Source organism: Ctenocephalides felis, unplaced genomic scaffold (genome assembly GCF_003426905.1).
Source record: "Ctenocephalides felis isolate EL2017-DRISC unplaced genomic scaffold, ASM342690v1 CF-g0.4_SCAFFOLD_01886, whole genome shotgun sequence".
Taxonomy (NCBI): domain Eukaryota; kingdom Metazoa; phylum Arthropoda; class Insecta; order Siphonaptera; family Pulicidae; genus Ctenocephalides; species Ctenocephalides felis.
The window spans coordinates 52204611-52226880 of NW_020538040.1; the positions used below are offsets into that span (position 1 = coordinate 52204611).

At 27.3% G+C, this 22270-nt stretch overlaps 1 protein-coding gene across 1 annotated transcript in view; it reads left to right on the forward strand.

The window, feature by feature from the left end:
* The window catches only part of LOC113378515 (vegetative cell wall protein gp1-like), a 40118-nt gene that overhangs the window by 10212 nt on the left and 7636 nt on the right, over positions 1-22270 (forward strand). Inside the window, exons 2-4 of the mRNA XM_026619057.1 lie at positions 345-526; positions 11761-11873; positions 21243-21331. Of these exons, the coding sequence (XP_026474842.1) occupies positions 405-526; positions 11761-11873; positions 21243-21331 (324 nt within the window). The 5' untranslated portion in view covers positions 345-404. The remainder of the gene's footprint in view (positions 1-344; positions 527-11760; positions 11874-21242; positions 21332-22270) is intronic.

The window sequence follows — 22270 nt, forward strand, 5'->3', positions numbered from 1 at the left end:
CTCGACAATTATAGATAGACCTTGTGCTACATGAAAAAGTCCCTTACTTTTGCCTCAGTAAATATGTATTTAAAAAAATTAGAAATAAATAATTGTTTTATTTTAATATTTGATTTCATAATTTAACAACTTTATATCAGTCAGAAGAAACACTTACGTTAGATAAATACGCAAATAAATAGACGAGCATTATTACCAGTGTCTAAAATGATCTGGTTGCATATAAGTTGCCCTTGCACCTGATCCTTCGACCCGCAGTGGCCGTGATCAGTATCTCAGGCAGAATGATTTATGTAATTTGGTTCACTTGTACCGTGATGTCCTCATATTTTTTTAATTTCCAGAACTAGCCGTAATTGATTCAACGACCAATAAAGGAGCAAGAAGGCAAATAAACCAAAAAGATGGCAACCTATCCAAAGCTTGTCAATAAGCAATTCAATTCACCAATTAAACTGTATTCTCCGCAGAACGTTCAGGAAACGCTCAACAAGCAAACTCAGTTGTTAGCCAATGGAGCAGTTGGGTAAGTAACCATATAAAATTATATAAAGTTAAATTCAAATTTATAAAAAAAATGTGAATTTAATATATGAGGGAGCTATACCATCGAAAAATCTAAAGTTCGAACAGCGTTTTTGCTATTATTTAGTATTGTCCATTTTAATCGCTCACAAACACTTTTTTCGTCTTCGACTATTTACCTTTTATCTTTTGATATTTTGTAATAGAGTGATATTTTGTAATAGAGGATTACTTATTGTGATCATAATTTTTGCTGTTGGCTATTAGAGAACAACCCAATGATCCACTTGTCCAACTCCATGTCCAATTCTTTTTAACTTTTGCGGTAATGTCTGGACGGGCTATTTCCATTAGAACTATATTTTTGATCTATAGATCTTTGGATTCAAGTTATAATGAATATCGTTCCTGATTGCAATCAGTTTCTTTCATTTCACAAAGATCATCGGATCTTTGTGGCTGTAAGGCCGACTTTCCCAACTCTCGCCAATAATAAATTTAGAAATAAATTGAATGAATTTATTCAAACTTATTTTGGAATTTGAAAATTTCTGCATCAATTACACTATATTATAGATTAGCCCTTATAAATCAATCACTCACAACGGCAAATTGAACCAAATTAAGGAAACGGCTATTCGAATGGCAAAAAAATTGCATAAAAGCTCAATTTAAACATTTTATCACGATACAAATGTTTTCAACTGTAATATCAATGAACAGCAATTATAAATAAATAAACAAAAAAGTTCAAAATTTTACTCTTTAAGTAGGTTCCGCATTAATTGAAGAATAGTACACAAAATGAAATAATTTTTAATATTCAAAGCAAAACCTTTAACCTAAATGACATTAATTTAAAATAAAAGTTTAAATCTCACTGATTTTATATCATCCAAAGTACGGTTGTCAAAATTAATAAAATTCATACATGAAACAATGTAAGTAGGAATTGCATCGCGCTCCTGCAATTGTGCAATTGCGATATTAATAGAATAAATTTTGTATTGACAGTTACGACATGTATAAATCATATATGCATCAACATTATTATGAAAATCGATTTTAATCTTGATCTTGTTCAAGCAACATAATTTTGATTTATGTCATCGTTAAAGTTGTATAATATAAGGTTGAACTTAAATTTATTGCTTCTAGAGCTTAGGACTTCTCTTAGAAATAATTTCTCTTATAATAAAGTTCAAATAGATTTGCAAAATTAAATGGTAGTAATTCATTAAATATACTGACAAAAAAGTTCTTCAAGTCTGATCACATTTTTATGGCCTAATTTTCATCATTTCTTACATAGGTATATCGCATTTCAGTATACAGTGATTTGTATGCATTTTACTCCTCAATAAACACATAAAAAAGGCAATTAAGTATTCACTATTTAAGTTGAGTTCACTGATAAATGAAGTATACAAATAAGAATATAATTGTTAAGTCTGAAGAGGTTTTGATATTTTACTATCAAAGCTTATAACATTTGATACTTTTCAATAAGCTTAACATGATTCGTAAAATTACAATAAAACGAAAGATTAAATAATTTTAAATTGTGAACACAATTAACTGATTTTATTTCACAATAGATGTGTTTCAAAAAATAAAATATTTTTTATTAAATTATTAACATCTATCAATTACATCATTGGTTATGATAATATAGAGTGCATGCAAATTTTTTTTAATATTTAGCACATTTAGTTCAAGAAAAATATTAAATTTAGAGGCACCAATGATTTGATGAATAGTAAGAAATTATTATATAAACTTTTAGCAACAAAAGTCTAAAACTGAAGTAGTGGTTTCAGGCAAATTGCCGGAACTTCCCATACCGAGAACTAATATTTAAAAAAAAAACTTTAAAATTCTTACAAAACTTTGAGAATATTTTTTTTAGAATTTCGAACTTTCAAAAAAAAAATCATTTTTTTTTATATTTTGAATATTTTTTAAAAGTTGGAACTTTTTTCATACAATTGCGCTGCTTGGCTGTTTTAGAGACAAAATATCGAAGTGCGTAAGCGCCGCGTCGTAGTCTTTATGTTTATATGGGTCATTGGTAGGGAACCCATATAAATATACACATAATTTGTACTTATTTTTATAATCTCTATAAAATATCTGACAATATGATGTGCATATGTCTAATGATCATTTTTGACCGCTATCATTTTTGATATCATTTTTTACTTTTTTTATTGGGCCCTCCGAAAACGCTGTTCACTTCGTCAATAAAAGAAAAATATTTTCTGAATTATTCAAATGGGACGCCCCGGACTATTTTCGAAACGGCTAGGCCTGCCATTGCTAAAAACTACTAATCAGCACGTTTCCTTATCAGTAGGAATCGAATGCTTTTTGATTTATTGAAATCGGTTGATCCGTGTTCTCAAAATCGTCGACAAAAAATTGTGTATGCACATACATACACACACTAAAATAAAAGATATATAATCCAATGCAATATATGAGCAATAATAATATAAATTATGTTTACAAATTTATAATTGCAGCGATTTTTGCGCAAACATTATTTATCACATTCACAGTTAATTATAACACGTGCCAAGTGCAGCTTTATTGCGTGCTCCTTCATTCTAATAAAGTCTTAAAAATAGACATTAATTAATTTTATTAGCTGTAAAGCAGAGAATAGATCTTTAAGTTTTATTTGAATTTCTACAAAATCAAGGTTAAGTAGGTATATATCGCAATTCCCAAACATAAAAAAATCCACTAATGACCAAGTTCAGTGTATTTTGAGCCATTAGTCGTTGGGAATTTTTTGTTTACTTTGGAAAGGTAATCTAAAGTAGCCTAAACTAAAATTGTAAAATATGCAGTAAAAACAGATACGTATTAATATTAATTTTTATTTTGACTAAAAAAAGCAACTTTATATTTACTACGTCCGTAAGCTTAAATGTAAAGTTATTTTAATAGTAATATTTTTATATTGAAAAAGATTGAAACATTCACTCAAAGACATATAATGATATATTAAACAAATTCTTATTTAACAAAATCATTTAATTATTATATACTTATGTACTACACAATTTATTTTCTGTCGGCGCTACATCCAACATTTGCAATTGTGCAATTTGAACATAATATTAAAGATACTTTTAACATTATATACATTTTGCTAGAATTCTTTATATCGAATTTCAGACCTTTTGACTCAGATATTAAATCACAATAAAATATTGATAAAAAATTTAATCAATTAAAATGTTTAGACTGTAATCACGCATTAACCACTATAATCTATTGCAATAGGTTTTAGACCCTGAAAAATTGTAAAATAATAATATTTCTTAGAATTCCAAATATTTGGTGTAATTGATTTTTTAAATATTTCTTTGAATTACTAAATTTCTTAACTAACGAAAGAAAAGTTCAGCGTTAAATTTGATTATAAATTCAGCACTACTCACTATATAGAGATAAAATATTTCTACAAAATTCCTAATATAATTACAAAAAGCTAAGCATAATAAATGATCTAAAACATTAATAACACAAAACAATATCGATATTTACAAAATTAAATCAACATTTTTCAAGAAATATTTTAATTTATAATCTATTAAGGCGTAAGACTGATTAGTTTTTTTTTACATAGTATTTGTAAAATTTGATTGTATCGCATCGTATTTCATAAATGTTAAGAAAAAAAATATTTTTCCACGCGTTCACAAAATCGTTCAAAAACTTTCCGAGTGATATCGGTTAAGAATGATTAGATAAGTATAAAGATCGTGTTAGTTTTTAGTAATTAAAATATTTATTAAATATTCGTTTTGTCATCTATTTAAAACATTATCTGAACTATAATATGATAATTGTTTGTCCGTTCTCTTATTTTTTTATTATAATTGTCATTAAGTGTTTTAAGTAAAATAAAAATCACCTTAAATTAATTGTTTTAGGAGTACTATTATTTTAATTAAATTATTCATATATGTCATAGTCTTTGGTGAATGTATGAGTAAGTTATATAATTAATAGTTTCATATTTTATAATACAAATTATTCTTCTATTTGATGAATTATGAACTGCATAAAAACATCTATGAGCCTATAATAATGTAAAATAAAATGCATAGACTAAAGACAATTTTCTGTTTTAAATTGCCCCTATAATATTATGAATCACCCTCGCCAAGCAATCCGAATTAATTATAAATTTTAAATAATAATTTATACAAATCACATATTGCTCTAGATTTACTTTAATAGATTAACGATTTACTTTCGGTCCTTTGCAATATTGCAATGTGATGCATCGCAAATATATGCTGCAGTTTTTAACTCGAGGAATAACTACAACAATAAATTTTCTCAAAAGTAATACGATATCGCAATCCATTTCAAAGAAGTGTTAAAATAATCCCCTTGGTATTCGTATGCTTCCATATGTATGATATCAGCACAAGTAAACAGAGAATTGAGAAATCACATATGCGTCTCTTGAAAACATTTGTTCTTGTTTGATTTCGGTTTTGCCATTTGCAAAACTGGAGCTAAATAGTAATTTTAGGATATGTTCAATGAAAACATTTTATTGGTTTTCACATGAAACGTAAGCAATATATCATATATATATATATATATATGTATATATATATACATTCATACACACATATTGCGCACAAAAGCTTTTTAACAAGAACCCATCAAGATAATGAAAAAAAATTATTATGTTTCCAAAAAATTATAATTGACTTCCATGATTTGATGATTTGTTGATTTTGAACATATTGGTCAGAATGGTTCATCGCTTATATATTAATTATGTTTTTCAAATAATTTATGTATTTTTTTTTTCATTGAAAAAGAGTCAAACAGAAAGTCTATTCAATTTTTTTAGAAGCATTTCAGTTTCTCACTTATCTGTTAGAACGCCTGTTAATTTTATTTTATTTATATACAGATAATAATTAATTACATTAACAACACTATTAATAATATTACTCGTTGGACATCTGATAATAAAACATCATATTTTGAAAGCTTTAAAACTAAATCATGTGCTTTCACAAAAATGTGTCTTTTCTCGGTCGTAGCACAAAATAAATATTAATCACATACATATGATATATATATATATATATATATATATATATGATACCTAAGTATATGTATTCAATATATCAATATATTCCAACAATTACCACATACAGCTGAAGTAGGGCTACAATGACTTTATTAAATGTTGTCCTAGCAGTTATTGACATTGACATTTTAATTATCAATGTTGACAATTCATTGCCATTTTAGCATCATCGATATCAAAGTTTAAATTTAAATTACTTTTTCTGTACATCTCAAATCATTCAATAGGTAGGAAAATTTTCGAAAAAAAAAACAATTTTGAAAAAAAAAATTCTTTTTTTTCAAAAACAATTATTTTGTTAAAACAAGCAGAAAGTTCTTTGAATCATTCAAATCGGACGCTTAGTTCTCTCAAAAACTGCCATTTTTGGCACATTTAGCTCTGTATCTCCGAAACCTGCCTTTGCCAAAAACTAATCACCACTTCTCCCCGTTATTACAAATTGAATGTTTTTTGGATCATTCAAATCCGATGCTCCTCCGATCTCTCAAAAACTCGATTTCTATTTTCTGCATTCTTTGCCAAAAACTAATCAGCACATCCCTCTATCAATAGGAATCAAATGTTTTTTGAACTATTCAAATCGGTTGATCCGTGCGCCCGAAAACGTGGACGAAAAATTGTATCCATACATACATACACACACATCCATTTTTTCTAAGGTATGCCAAAATGTTCAGAAACTTTCAAAACGTGAAGAAATGTAAAAATTTTTAATTTCGATTTTTGGACGATTATAATAAGTTAAAAATGTGTATTTTACTATTTTTCTAAAATTTGCCATCTGTCCCTTTTTACCCTAAAGGCTGGGTAAAATGGAACAGCCAGAGGGCAAACATTAATTTTTAATTTAAAGGAATTTTACGAAATAATAGCTAAAATATTTAAATAGTAAAATATAAATATATTGAGCACATTTTTGACAAAGATACTGTATATAACCTTGATCTGGTATTTCGTCAGAATTATTATATCATTAGCAAAGTTGAAATAACTAGTAATTGTACTTATCTCGTAATTTTTTTTAACTCAATTTACTATTTTATTTACTTTTATTTATTGCTTACATCTTTGGCAGGGTAAAGGTTCAGTTGAATCTACATGAAAATAATAATTTATCTCATAAAACAATTAAATAGCGCATAATTAAAAATTATATTAAGGTCCCGTACACTAAACAACAGGGCTCACAACCAAAAATAAAACTAAAAATTAGAGAAAATACTTTTGTACTTTTTAGACATTTCTGTTTATCTCCTAATAGCGACGTCATAAAAATCAAGGTGATCACTGGTTATACATCTTTTGCCTTCTACTTTCAAATACTGTTGTTAAAAAAGTTCTAACATTACTTGTTTTCGGTGGTTATAATATAAATATATTGTTATAAAAATCAGCTATCGCCACTCAAAATTGATATTTGCCTATTTGTATCAACGATGTTGTCTCGTGCTTTATAGATATAATTATAATATTTCAATATTTCAATTAAGTCATCACTCTTGAAAATAAACATCCATGATTAATTCAGTAATATATAAAGCTTTACAACACTATTGAATAACATTAAGCAGCCATGATTTAAATATATGATTTACATTAAATAAAAAAGCTCAACTTACTCAAACATCACAAAAATATTTTTGCACGTATCAAATCAATAATTGATTTCAACTATTAGCACTCCCATTTAAGTCAAAATTAATTTTTGTTAAAACATGAATATATTACTAAAGCTCTACATTATAAATAAATCGTTTATTGTAATACTAAAATAAATAGTAACAAAATTAAAAAAACTTAGAAAGCTTTAGCTTAGAAACTATTCGTACCAGCTATGTGATAGTGATAATGATAACAAAATTAATTTTTGTTAAGACATAAATACATTGCCAATGCATTGCATTATAAATGAATAATTTATTTATTATGAAACTAAAATGTATAAACAGAAACAAAACTAAAAAAGCTTAGAAAGCTTTAGCTAGAAACTATTTGTACAAGCTATGTGGTAGTGATAATGTGTTAACAACGAGAAATGAAAATGTTAACATTTTTACAACCTGTTATCGAATGTCCATCATATGGATGTTTTGCAACTGTCTGCAATGAACGAGGTGCGAAAATATTTGAATAAACAGAGAGTAACACAAATACTTTATCGTTATGAGGTACGACGCTGCATTTAGATCTGTCGGAATTCGACGCGAGACGAATGAACTCCACCGTTACATCACTATTGAATGCTAAAACCAATAGTATTGAGTTACATGATGAAAAATTATAATTTTACATTATTTTATTTCAGACCAAAATTGCGAAATTTAGGAAATTTAGCCAGGGCCGCATTTGGATCTAGAACACTCAATAAAATTGTCATAATGCGTTGCATACCGTTGGGTTGCACGGGCGTAACTGATCATAAAAAATTTAGTTATTATAATTTATCATAACTATATTATATATCAGCTTATACCATTTATGGACAAACTTAATATTTTGACTCGACCATTATTCCGCACTTTGATGCATTTTTTAAATTAAACAACTTTTATATCTCTTATCGAGTTTGACGAAATATCAAATTTTGACTGAAATACACACTCTAATATACAAAGCATTTTCTAATTTTGATATCAAACGATTCAGAATAGTTTGAAATAAACATGTAAAAAAATTACACAGGTTCACAAAAAAAGTTGTCTGTATTAGGTGTGCGGCATATGTTATTCAATGTAGTTTTTAATGCTGAACACGAATCTGAAGTCAAAATTGGGGGTCAAACAGCAACAAACTGAAAAAAGTAAAGAAACGGAAAAATCTCCGATCTAGCAATTCTTCTGCATGATAATTAAAATCGTATAATTTCAGACGTTTTCCCTTTCTTATAGACCTATGTTATTATTTAGCATCTAAAATCCAAGGTTCTAATTAATGATAGGCAATACCAATTAGCAGCTTCAAAAACTTATGGAATACTGTGATGTTGCATAATATTTTCTACATGTTTTAGTCAAACATAATAATCAATTTTTTTCTATATTTATTTTATTCTAGATCTTATTAAAAGATCAATAATAAAATTGCAAATTTCATGAACTAAACCAAAAAAATTTCTTGTAAAAATATCACCTGATGTAACTTTCAATATGATTCATATTTTATCAAAAACTAAATTTACTTAAGTTTTATATAAATAAGTAAAAACATTATCAATTTTATAACTCGTTTCTTACGTTCCATCAGAACCGATATCATAATTAGGCCGCATAGAGAAAATTGTATTGTGTCTGTAAATTTTTGTGTTCTAATGGGTAATTGAAAATTATATACGTCTATTGCAAATCAAAACTCTACTTATTATTTGAATAGTTTTCTCCACGTTTAGAATTTTGTCATCGATTATTAGATAACAATTATATAATCAACAGCATTTTATCATGTTACGTTATTCAATTGCAATTTTCTACAGTATGATTCATATGTTTCTTATATCGATAATGAAATGATTGCAATGTCTTATAATAATATTTGCTTTTTAAAAGAGCACAACTTATGTCGCATGCACCTTCCTTGAATATATTTATTATAAACAAATTGTCGGGATTATATATTTCATGATTATTAACACCTGACACGCAAGAAACCATTTGTTTTATTTGTTTTTACTGCTTTGATTTTGTTATTGTTTTAATCATGAAAATGAGTCACTGCATTTCAAACTGATTATTACATTTTATATTTTATCTCGATTGGACATGTAAACCGTTCTGCATAATATTGTCATATTAGATGCGTCATTTTTTTTACAACATTTTATTGTAAAATGTCTAACAAAATTCTTCCTATGCTAAATCAAGCCCTAGATGAATTTGACTACAAAGTTGATTATAAAATGCATCAATTTCTTGTCAATTAAAAATTAATTTCATATCAATTTGGTTTAAAATATTGCTATGCGTAAAAAATAAATAATTTGCAAAACTGTTTGCTTCGAATGCTCGAATAAAATTCTTTCTTATTCAATGTTTTTTGTTATTGTTGCAAAATAACTTATAATTAAGTTAAGCAATCAACTATTTCAAGTTTTAATGATTTATTTGACTGTTCTATTACTTACCATACATATATAGACCCATACGATGGTAGATAAAATTAGTTTTGATGTTTACTCATAAAACTCGAGTTATTTACATAACTAATTTTGAGTTATAAACCTTTTCAAAACAAAGTATTTAATTATTGATTTATGATCAGAAGTTATTTAACTTTGGACTATAAATTGATTTTATTCACAAAATTCATACATAACTATACATCAATACCATAATCACTAATGTCCTACCATAAGTCTTACTAATTGTAAGTACGATATGCCATTTTACATATGATGATTAAGTCAACTTAACATAGTGCAAATACCTAAACTTAAAACTTAATTATTTAAATAACTTATTAAATAAATAATAATATATCTACATATCCTGAAATATCCGAAATAAATTGAAATTGGTCACATCGATGAAAGTATCGATATATAGTAATAACGCAGCATTTCACAAAAAGAGAGAAAATTTAATATTAGGTTGTCAAATATCTCCCTTCCGCTTTTTTGCTCTTGGTTTATAATACAAAAAGGCGGAAGGGAGATATTTGACAACCTTATATATTTTTAAGGAGAACCGAAAATGCTTTGATAAACTCAATTTAAAGAAGGTGAAACCAAAAAAGTTACTAGAACTTCCTTCTTTAGAAAAATTTACTAGAATAATAATTAGTTACAAGTTAATTAATGTTATGAGATAAATAAATTATATATTACGTATCTTTTATATAAAATTTCCATATCACAATCTTCGTTCCCGTACTACTCCGAAACGGCTTTACCGATTTTTACCAAATTTTATAATTGTATTCAATAATTCGGGGCCGTTCAAGTATTACGTAAGCACTATAGGGGGGCGGGGGGGTTATTGATTTGCTTATTTTGCCTATTTTTGGTAAGAAATTTGCTTACTTTTGATGACAAAGGGGAGGGGGGGGGTAAATAATTGTAGTAAATCTGCTTACGTAATACTTGAACGAACCCTTCTGAGAAATGACTACTATCTGTTTTTCATACCGCTGTGATAAGGTTTGTTAACCCTTATTATTTTTTTTCAAGATTTTTTTTTATAATGTGGCATTAAAAATACATACAATTCTGAATTTTTACTTCTTAATCGCCAACTCCTAATTTTTAAAGCCATTTTAGTAATTAAATCATTTTTATCCCGCGTTTAGTCACTGAATATTTTTGACAAAATTTTAGTTCAGATTTTTTGGCTTAAAGAAAAAGCTTAAATCTTACTTTAAGTTACAATTTTTTGTATTAAGGGTTGTCCAACCCTAATATTTTTTTTTAATTTCGGGGTCATTTTTTTATTTTAATTCTTTTAATGTGGAATTGAAAAATACATACGACTCTTTTTACTTCAAAATACTATTTAATTTCATCAAGGATTATCCACCTCTAATATATTTTTAAATTTTGAGATAATTTTCTTTATTTTAATATTCTATAATTCGAAATCTACCTCTATCCTTTTTTACTCCTTCCTTTCGAAATATACCCCTACCCCTTTCTATAGTTCGAATCTACGCCTAACCTTTTTCTAAAGTTTGGAATAAATTTTTATTTAATTTTAATTTTTATAATGCAAAATTAAAAAATGCATACTACTCTAAATTTTCACACACCATCCACAAATCTCTATTTCATAATAGTCATTTTAGTAGATAATCTAATAATTTTTCACCAAACTTTCAGCCAGTGAGTGTTTTTTACTGAATCTTATTTCATATATTCCTGGCCTTGTAATAAAACATGAATTTTACTTTTATAAAAATTTTACTTTAATAAAAAATATTTAATAAAAAAACAAATCAAAGAAGGCCCATAACTTCTTAATAAATTTCTATTTATCAAGCGCGCGCCCCCGATATCTTGAAATACATAATTTTATATTACAAAATTATATATTATATCAAATTATATATTATTAAAAAATTGTATTTTATATACAAATCTGAAAGTTATTTTTAATTATTATATCCAACAGAATCGACTTCATGCACAACAAGAACGTGGATAAGCCAGGCAACTTAGCAAATTCAGCTGTCTTGAGAATGCTTGAAGAAGAAGAAGAAAGACAACGAAAAGGACAACCACCAAGTGAGTAAAAATTTCCATTACTTAAAAACAGTTTTAAAATAGGATTCATTGAATAATAATATTTCTCGTCAATTTTTTGAATAAAAAATTGCTGATTGCATTTACTATTAGGGTTCATTTTCGCACGATTCTAGTTTATAACTCAATCAAAGAATCAAACAATTATTAATATATATTATTATAGTAATCGCAAAAATCTTTCTTTCTTCGACCTTCCGTCGAAGTTTTTTCAAAACGACTGAACCGATTTTAAAAATTTGAAAACCATTCAATGTAACTCGATACGAAATAGCGTTGATTAGTTTTACGCGACGTTTCTTTATAATTAGCAGGTATAATTTTTCCTCCACGTTTAGCCCACAATTCTGAATGGTTTTCAAAAATTCAGACATTCAAAAACTGTTTCAAGGATAAAAGATCTGCCAGGCCGTTTCTTCGTAATTATGTGTTGAAACGTGACTCAGTCATGTAGCAACTACAGATTTTTTTTTGTTTAATAATTTTTAACTTCCCGTAGTTCCAGCGGTCTCAAAGATGTAGAAAAAAGTCTAAGAAAGATACCATTCGATTGTGAAAAATAATCATTGGAAATATTCGCATCAAATTATTAAAAATATTTTATAGACAATTTAATAATGAGTACAAACTTTGTTCATTTTTTGGGGGTTCCATATAACGATTTTTTAATTTGCCTTAAGACACAATGCACCACTAATATTGCATGTACAAAAACCACATTATTACCTTACCATTACTAAATTCATACTTATCGTAAAAACAACATTGAACGATCAATATTGGTTTCAATGAGACTAATAAAAAATTATGTAGGCAAATTTTTATATAGAAGAACTTCTAAAAAATAACACCCAAATAACAGTACATGCATACTTTTTCAATGTGCAAATTTAATGCGAATATACACCCTTGGATTTTTTTTTATTTGTTTATATATAGACATTATTTTCATATCTCAGTCAGACAGGGGTGCCTGGTATGAGAGATTATGAAAAACAGTTTTCATATTTTATATATACATTTCATTTGACTTAATTGACGTCAATTTATATTTTATAATGTCTTAAAAATGTATATTATTTTGATTGACAATAAAACTATGCAATATATATATATATATATATATATATATATATATATATATATATATCTATTTCTGTCACATTTGCAATCTATTGTGTGAACTATTTTGTAATAACGATAGACAAAGAAAGTTTTTTTATTACGTTTTAGGAATACATTTTCATTTTCAAAAAATGTAAAAACCACATACCCCAATAGACAAATAAAAACTGTTCAAGCAATTGCACTGTATAAATTTGAGTAAAACATAATGAATATTTCAACGCTTATGTCCGCAAAAAATACAAATTTCATTTAATTAAAAATTAACTAAATTTTACAAGTTAGTTAGTCCTACATAATTCAAGAACACCATGTTGGCAAAGAATTTTTCGCTCAATCATCTAAAATTAGCAATTGCCACGCGAAATGCATTAAGATTCTTAGTAGATTATCAAGATTATTAATAGATAAATATATATCATATGAACCGCTGAGATATCCCAATAACATACATTTTGCTATAAATAACTGATTACTACTGTGTATAAAATTAAACTTTGATGACTCGGAACATACATAACAATGGATTAATGATTCACGGTATGAACGAATCCGTCCCTGTGGTGGTGGGTCCAAAAATAAACCAAAAAGATGCCACTCACTGTGGTAAAAATATTTTTCTTACCGTAGCAATCAAAATTATTTTTTTATACAATGTGCAACCCAGCGGGTGACAATTCTCTCTATGACGAAATTTTATTATTAGATCTTTTATCTAATACTGATATATTGCGGTCATACCCTGAAAAGGTTATTTTCACTTTTAATCTTATTTTTGATCTACCACATAAGAAAATATGATATCACTAATACTTGATATCAAGCAAAGGTGGGCTTCACACAAGGGATGAAAAACTGAAAAGAATTCTTAAAAGCCGCCTACGTTTCTGCACCGACTTAGACAAAATTATCATTCAATCAGAATGCACGTTGCATTCAGGGGCAATTGCACTACATCAGAGAAACAAAAATATTTTCAGATTATTTCAAACGTTTTCAAAGTTCAACACAAAATAATTTGAACAGAAATATGCTATATTGTTTATAACAGTCTCTTTGTGTTCATGCACCAATAAATAAATATGGCAATATCATAAAATTCTAAGTGTGTATCAGTATACACAAATACAGCATAATAGAGCATGGAATTTAGTTTATCGCTACGAAATTTAAAATATAGCTTAATACTTTAATTAATTAAATCTAATTAATTCTATACACAATTTGCATGTCTGTGTATATTGCATTTTCATTTGATAAATGATTTCATTTGCGAGACTAAACTCATAAACCATTGTTTCATTATAATCAATGCTATATTTATAATCTACAAATGCTTGCATAAGTCAGAAATTAAATTTAAACCGAAAAAAATATTGCACGTGGATTCAATAAATTAATTCCACCTTGGAATTCGATGCATGTTACAATGACAATAAAATAAACCATTTGCGTTTTAATCTGTTTTCTTTACTATTAGTCGCATGTGATGTGTGCCAATGTAAATAATATTTTCAGAAGATGCTAATTAAATGATTATCGTTTTTTCTCATCAAACGATTGATAAATTCTCTACTTGAAAATCGGTTGTTAAACATTTTTGCATAAAACGAAATACATAAAAATTTTCCTATCAAGTTTTACTTATCATATAAATATGATTTGCTATATTTATCTTTATTTATTTCAAGGTATCAAGGATTTTTAAAAGCCAAACAGGATTTAATAAAATACTTTAAAAATATGATGAAATAAATTTGATACAAACTTTTTGGGATTAAATTAAAAAAATATTGTCGAAAAAACTGATTATTACAACATTCAAAATATTAATTAATAATACATAATATATTTTATTGCTACCCGGTTGGGTGTATATATATGTATAAAGTAGTGTGTTTATAAAAAAATAGATAATTACTACATTTAAAATATTACTAATAATACATAATATATTTTATTGCTACCCATTGGTTAGATATAGTTATTATAGATATAGTTAAATCCTTAAAAATTATAATTTAGTTTAAAATTAAATACTTTAATATAATATTGTTTTTATACATTTTTAACTCAGTCTTTCGCATATAAATCATTTGCATCCAACAAATATTTTTTCGTCTTCAATCAGACTTATTTGTTACCATTAATTTTTTTAAAAAAGTAGCTGAATATGCATCCTATCTCCAAACGAAAATTACTAGTTACTATTTCTTATCCATTAAAGAAAACTTAAATCATATATAAATATCAAGAACGCATTATATATTTGTACAACCGAGAATTTGGAACATTGCTTGCAAGATTCAAATTTTATTTAAAAATATTGCTAAGGGGGCGTCGAGAGCAAGTTTTTAAGGATTTTTGGACCCCCCTCCCCCATGGTGATACATGGTGATATTCAAAATTAACCCCCCTCCCCCACCAAACATCATGTGTAATTTTAGTTACGTGAAAAAACTGTAAAATTGTTAAAACGTGATTAATGGACGCCCTCTAAGGTATATTTTGCTGCAAAATATAAATGTGATATCTCTACATTCTTTTCACCCTTCCAAAAAGAAAGCTATTTTGACAAAGTTTGTACAAAAATGGTTTAGGTTTTAGTTAAGTATAGGAAAAAATAAATGTGAATTTTGATGACAAATAAAAGCAAGATATATTATGAAAGGAATACTAGCTCGGCTGCGATAGTGTGAATCACTGCATTTTTATGTTGGTTTTTCATTAAAACTGTCACTAAAATCATATTTTTTTATTTGTCTCTATTAGACTCGAATCATACAAACAATATTATTGTAATGCATCAATTATTCAATTGTGTAATAGCAATTTTAATAAACAAAATGAATAAGTGCAAAGTATACAACAACAATAGCTAAGTTTCCGTCAAACATTTACTCAAATTAAAACTAGTGTTTATGGTAATGCAGTTAGTAAAATCATGTTTAATATACTTTCCTAATTAAATGCAATATCTGCAATTTATATAATTATTTCAATAATACCATGTATAAATAGAAAATTATGAACAAACATGAAGATGTAATAAATTAGTAAGAACAAACAAAACCAAATGCTGCCTTCTCATCAAAAGATCTTCACGTTTTCCAATTTCTTCAAATTCATTTCCTATTTTTGTGGATGTAATTTATAGTAGCAATGCTATATACTATATATGAAATAAATTTGAGAAAATTGGGAAATTTGAAGATCTTTCGAAGATAAGGCAGCTTATAGTTTTGTTTGCTCTTACTAATTTACATCTTCTACATGTTTGTTCATAATTTTCTATATAGTATATACAATATTTAATAGAAAAACTGTTTCGGCAGTCTTATGGTACGGTAAGGTATAGATCTGTTCGGTATTGTAGAGCAGGAACTTTACACAGAAAGAAAAAGTTTTTTTGTACAATATTGACGAATTTATTTAGTTAATGCTACTGTTATGAATGAAATTGGTTATATGAAACTGTAAAGAAAATTTTAATGCTGACTCATAATGAACCAATTTAACTTCTAAAATTTAATAACTCTAAACGGGAATGGAATATAACCGATTGGTATTAATTAATTAAATAAAATATATATATATATTTGGAAACAAAATAATTTTTTTATAAATTTTATAAAAGGTTCACGAAACATCTTCCTAAGCAGGTAGATCATTACAGTTCGTGAACCAATTATCCTGTCAATTTCTAAAAGTGCTAACAAAGCAACTTCTGGCACAGGATAAATAGTTGACATTTGAATATAAGTAAGTTTGATACAACTACCATCGCCACGGGTAAATTTAAATATTGCGACCGACCTTGTCTAGATTTGCGTCACCTAAATGTCACAATTTGATAGCATGGTACCTAAATAGGATGAACGGTCTCATACAGAAGGATTTTCTAGTATTTGTGATCCACATTTATAAACCTAATGTTTAAATGTGATGTGTTTATACACTATTCTTACGGGGATCCCCCACCGAATTCGTAACAAATATAGTCGCCATTGCGATTTAGATTCGACTAGAATCAAAATTACCTGTCGGATAAAACGGCAGCGAACCAAAAAGTAAGTGCACGTGTTATCGATTAATCAATCTTTGTGGATTTTATTTTCATTGAAGTGGATTGAATGAGTTTTTGTGAAGAAAACAGTGTCGTACACTTTTTTATTTAATTCGATTTTTCATTTACTTCTGTAAGCACTTGTTAATTTTTTGTTTGTCTATGAAAGTTTGATGCAAAATAAGGTGTTTGAAAAGGATTAAATAAAAATATTTTTTTATTTCAATCAAATTTTAATTAGTTGTTAATTCTATTGATAAACTGGTGACCTATAAATTAATATTTCGCGTACCAAGGTGAGATAACTGTCAAATAAAATAGATGTTACATTAAGCGGAAGTGAATTTTAAAAATAGATTGTTATACTAAAATATCAGTCATAAATTAATACTTAAATTACAAATAAATCAATAAATCCGTATATAAATTGAGAATGCTGTTAAGTGATTAAGGTTTGCTTTTATCTCATTTTTAATTTATTCGATTGTGAATTCTGGATATATCGACTCCAGCAATAAGATTTAACTGGGTATATTGAAGAAAATTTAAGCTCAAATTAGGTGCAAGTGTGTTCATTAAGTTTAGTTCGGTAACCGCTTAATAAGACCGAATTTCTTAGTCGGTCTCTGGAGTCTTTAGATCCGGATACTGCTATATTTATAAAAGCTTTCTTTTAAAAAATGCAATGTTTAACTAATATGTAGCATCAAAAATGTAATCAAATTCTATAATATTGACATTAAAAATTACTATGTAATAAAATTTTTAAAGACTATCAAAATACATAATTAAATATAGAACAACAAACTACAAGTATTATCTAAAAATGCCGATATACGACGAAAACTAGACATTTCTATTCTATGCGTGCATACCGGAAATAACGATCAATTTTTTCAAAATTACTAAATTCATCTACAAAGCATTTACTGATAAATATTCATTCGATTTTTTTAGATTATAATACTAATTTGAAAATCTTGTTCAAAATGTGTAAATTTATCTAATTCGTCAACTTGGTTTACATTAATACCTCCTACAAGCCAGTTGTATTTTTCATCATATATTTTTTATATCTCATGAATTATATAAAACTAATTAAGTTTAAAAAATAACTATAACAAATGACGCAAAAATCATATTCCATTTTGGTTTTAAAATTTCAATTTGTTTTAACACTTTTCACTTGCGAATTCCGAGATTTATATGAATTTCTTGCCGGAGCGGCGGCATCCGAGTCGAAAGAGTTAAAATTATTTTATTTACCATAAATTTCAGCTAGGCTATTTTAACAATAGTTAAGATATTTTAGCAAACGATAAATTCATTAAGGATTATGATATTAGTGTCATTTATAACCTAGATTATTTTTGGTTTTGCAAATGAAGGTTGCAAGGTAGTAAAGAAACAAGAAATGATATTTCCTCTATCATCCGAATTAGTTACGCAAACATATTCAAATTGTGCAATAAAGTAACAAATAAAAAATTATAATAAACTATACGTAAACTAATTATAAAAGCAATTATCTATCGAAAAAAAGCTTATGTATTGAAGTTATTGCATTTCATATATTTAAGTTTCAGTGCATTTAGATTTGACATCGGTAAATTTAACACTTTTTATTTCAATTGAAAATAAACCATATATTTTGAATAACAGTTTGGCTAGAATTTCCATACAAAGATCATGTAACCACTTGATCATAATATAATTATGATGAACGCAATACTCCAGGAGCTTTACTTAGAAGCTCTCGGAACATAAATTTCAAACTTATTCACACGGGTGCCAGTTGTTTTTCATACTAACATGATATTAAATAACAATATGACATTTATATACAATCATATGCTATGTGTTTAAAAATACCTGCGAACAAATTCCCATTCCCATAATCAAATGTGGATAAATATGCATTGTCTTTCATTCTCTTGAAACTTATTATGAGCAATCGCCTCGGTATCAAATATCACAATATTGTTTTACGAGTTCGTATCTGTTTTCGTTTGATATCAGTTATATGAATATTCATTCTATAAGCTCCACTCTGGCGAGATAGTTAAAAATATCTTTCAAAGTAAGAATATCAGGTGTACGTGAAGCCACAGCAACTTCTAGTTTGGGCAGGTACCAAAATAGCCGAATGACTGGCTCTAGAGTCCGAAAGCGTTTGATAAATGCAGATCAGCCATCATACGAGATTTGACAATGCCGAGATCTGACCCTGATGACACATAACATTGTTTTAGCTAGGAATTCGTCACATCTCGCAAAATTTAACATCTTTGTCATTTGTAAATGTTCTACACGTTCTACAATTAATGTCGTACGATATTTTACTATTTAGCACGACATTGGTGTAGGACAAATGAATAAATCTATTCTTAAGGGGGGCGATACATGTAACAAGAAAAAAAAAATCGATTTTTTTTTTTTTCATAAATCGTTACAATAACATCTCAAAAATATGCCTGTAAATATTCAAAACAAAATTATCATTATTTATACAATAAAAACTCATTTAAGTGCCACGCCTCAACTCTTATCTGTTCTATGTGTCAAAACTTTAAACGCGATTTTCTCAAAACGACATTTTTGAAACTTGCGGGCGGGATAACTCAAAAAGTTCTCAACCGATTCCAATGAAATTTTGCACACATCTACTTTACAGTAATAGCTTCTAGTTAAACCTCAAACATTCCAAAAAATGTTTCAAAAATTAACCCTTTTACCAAAAAAACCATTGAAAAAAAGGTGAAAAATCGAACTTTTTTTTTCTAAGGTGTGCCAATTTACGATTTTGTGACTTTTTTAATTTTTTTTTGGTTTAACTAGAAGATATATGTTTTATGAACACGTACAAACTAGTTTTTTTAAATTCAGATCACCGTACGAAAAGTGAGAACGCCCGCAAATTGATGGCGTTTCCCGAGAGGGTCTTGGCAGATTTATTTTTACGGCAGCCATTTAAAAAGAAAAAAATAAAAAAAAATTTTTTTTGTGTATTTTAATATATAATAAATAACCCTAAAAAAGTTCAAAAAGATTCAATCATTCCTTCCCAGTTTAAAAAGTCCTCAAAAAATGGTAAAAATTAAGGCGATTACATGTATCGCCCTAATGAATCCTTATATTTTTCACAATAAATACTAACAATAAGTATAAGTTAATATATTTAGGAAAAATCGAGGCACTGTATCCTAATAATTTCAAAACTTATTTGATCCCAACAACATTGCTTAATGATGAACTTTTTGAACATGATTTCTTTAATAATAAAGTCATTAGTGTTGAAAAGACTTTTACTATAAATGCGTTATTAAATAGTATACTCGCGTTCCCTTCTTTCCTCAAGAATTTCTCTAACGATTCTGTTAAATATTTTTTTTATCATTCATTTAAAAAGATTTTTTCACATAAACAACTAAAAGCTTTCAAGTCCAAATATCTTGAAAAAATTTTTTTAATTGTTGGAGAATTACTGTGCTCCATTCATATGGCAACATAATATTTATTATTTTATTGTTATATTTTAACATTTTTTATTGTTAACCTTTAAATTAATTGATAAATAATCCGGTTAAGCTAATTTCTTGTCAAAGAAATCAAACCCAAGTCAAACGTCTGCAATTATAATTACAAAGTCAATATGTGTAAAAAGCATGTTCCTTATAATAATAATAATAATAAATGGTAGCCTGCCCCAAAGGCAGGTCCATGGTGTGAGAGCCACCACAAACAAATGATTTCCTTACCCTTTCTCCCATTAGCACTATTTCCTCTCCCTATTTTTTTTTATTTCATGTATTTTTCTTTCCAAACTTCTGTTTCCATGCTTCTTGATCATAAGCGTAAGTCGTCAATCGTCTGCATTCTTCTTCTTCCCATTCCTTTTGTACTTTCTGTGAGTGTGTTCCTTTTATGAGTTTATATTATGAATACTGCACTAAAGTGTAAAATATTACTATTCTATAATTTTAGAAGCCATTCTTAGCAACAATACTAAAAATAAATTATTCTAATTTTTCTTAAAGTTGATCAAATCAATTTATGTATAGCCGGTTTGTTACAGTCTTTATATAAAAGTGTACGTTTTTTTTCTCAAAATCTCAATGCTATCTCAATTGTCAATGCTTATTATTTGTTCAATATTGCAGGTTTGAAAAGAGTTGCCTGGCCACCACCAGCTGAACCTGACCATCAATCAGGAACTCCAATTTTGGAACAAGAGCCTGTCTTCGCTCAGGTATATTATACATATTAACCCAAATGCATGTATTAATATATATATATATATATATATATATATATATATATATATATCTCACGTAATATGCAATAAATAATAATTATTTTTCATATTACAAAATAGAATATGAAATCGTCAACGATATTTTCTCACACGAAAAACTACTTTTTTTATCCTCACATCATAATTTAATCTATGTAATCAATTTCAATAATAAGTTCGATGTGCTTTACTGATCATTAAAATCAGTTTTTTTTTCAATATCATTACATTCAAAACAATGTTGGGAACATTATGTAATTCCTAACCATAATTTTCCTCAAGCCCATAAATATCTTTCTATACAGGCTAGATTCATATTGCAATTGGTACTCCCATTGGTTTAGAATGATGTATACATTATTTTTACATAAACAGTTATGATAAACTTTTTTCACATTTTCTTACTGTCAAATCCCATTTTCCTTTATTTTTTCTGAGCTTATGTGTGCGTACATGGTTTGTGTATCTTCGTATCGGTGTCACTTCATTGATGAACATATATATTTCACTACAAAATAGGTATAAAAAGAATATATTGTTGAAAAAAAAAGGATTTGGAATGTTATCAAGTTTTAACACTTTGGGGACGGCTGTCCACCTCAGTGGACAAACATACTCTGTGAGGTACAGGCTATTTTATAAACAATGACTCAGTTTGCATCGAAAAGTTGAATAAATTACATATAGCAGTTATAAACAGTATTGTATTTTGAAAATAATTTTAAATTATTTTAGTAGTATTTTAAGCCTTTTTCTTTGCTATATGGTCTTTTTTTTAATATTTAAAACGACCGAGCGCTTTCAAATATGGCAAAAGGACTAGTAAATTTTGTGAATTAAGCAGTAGTGAAGATGAGTTTCAAATAGACAGTCATACAGACAAATTTTACGAAA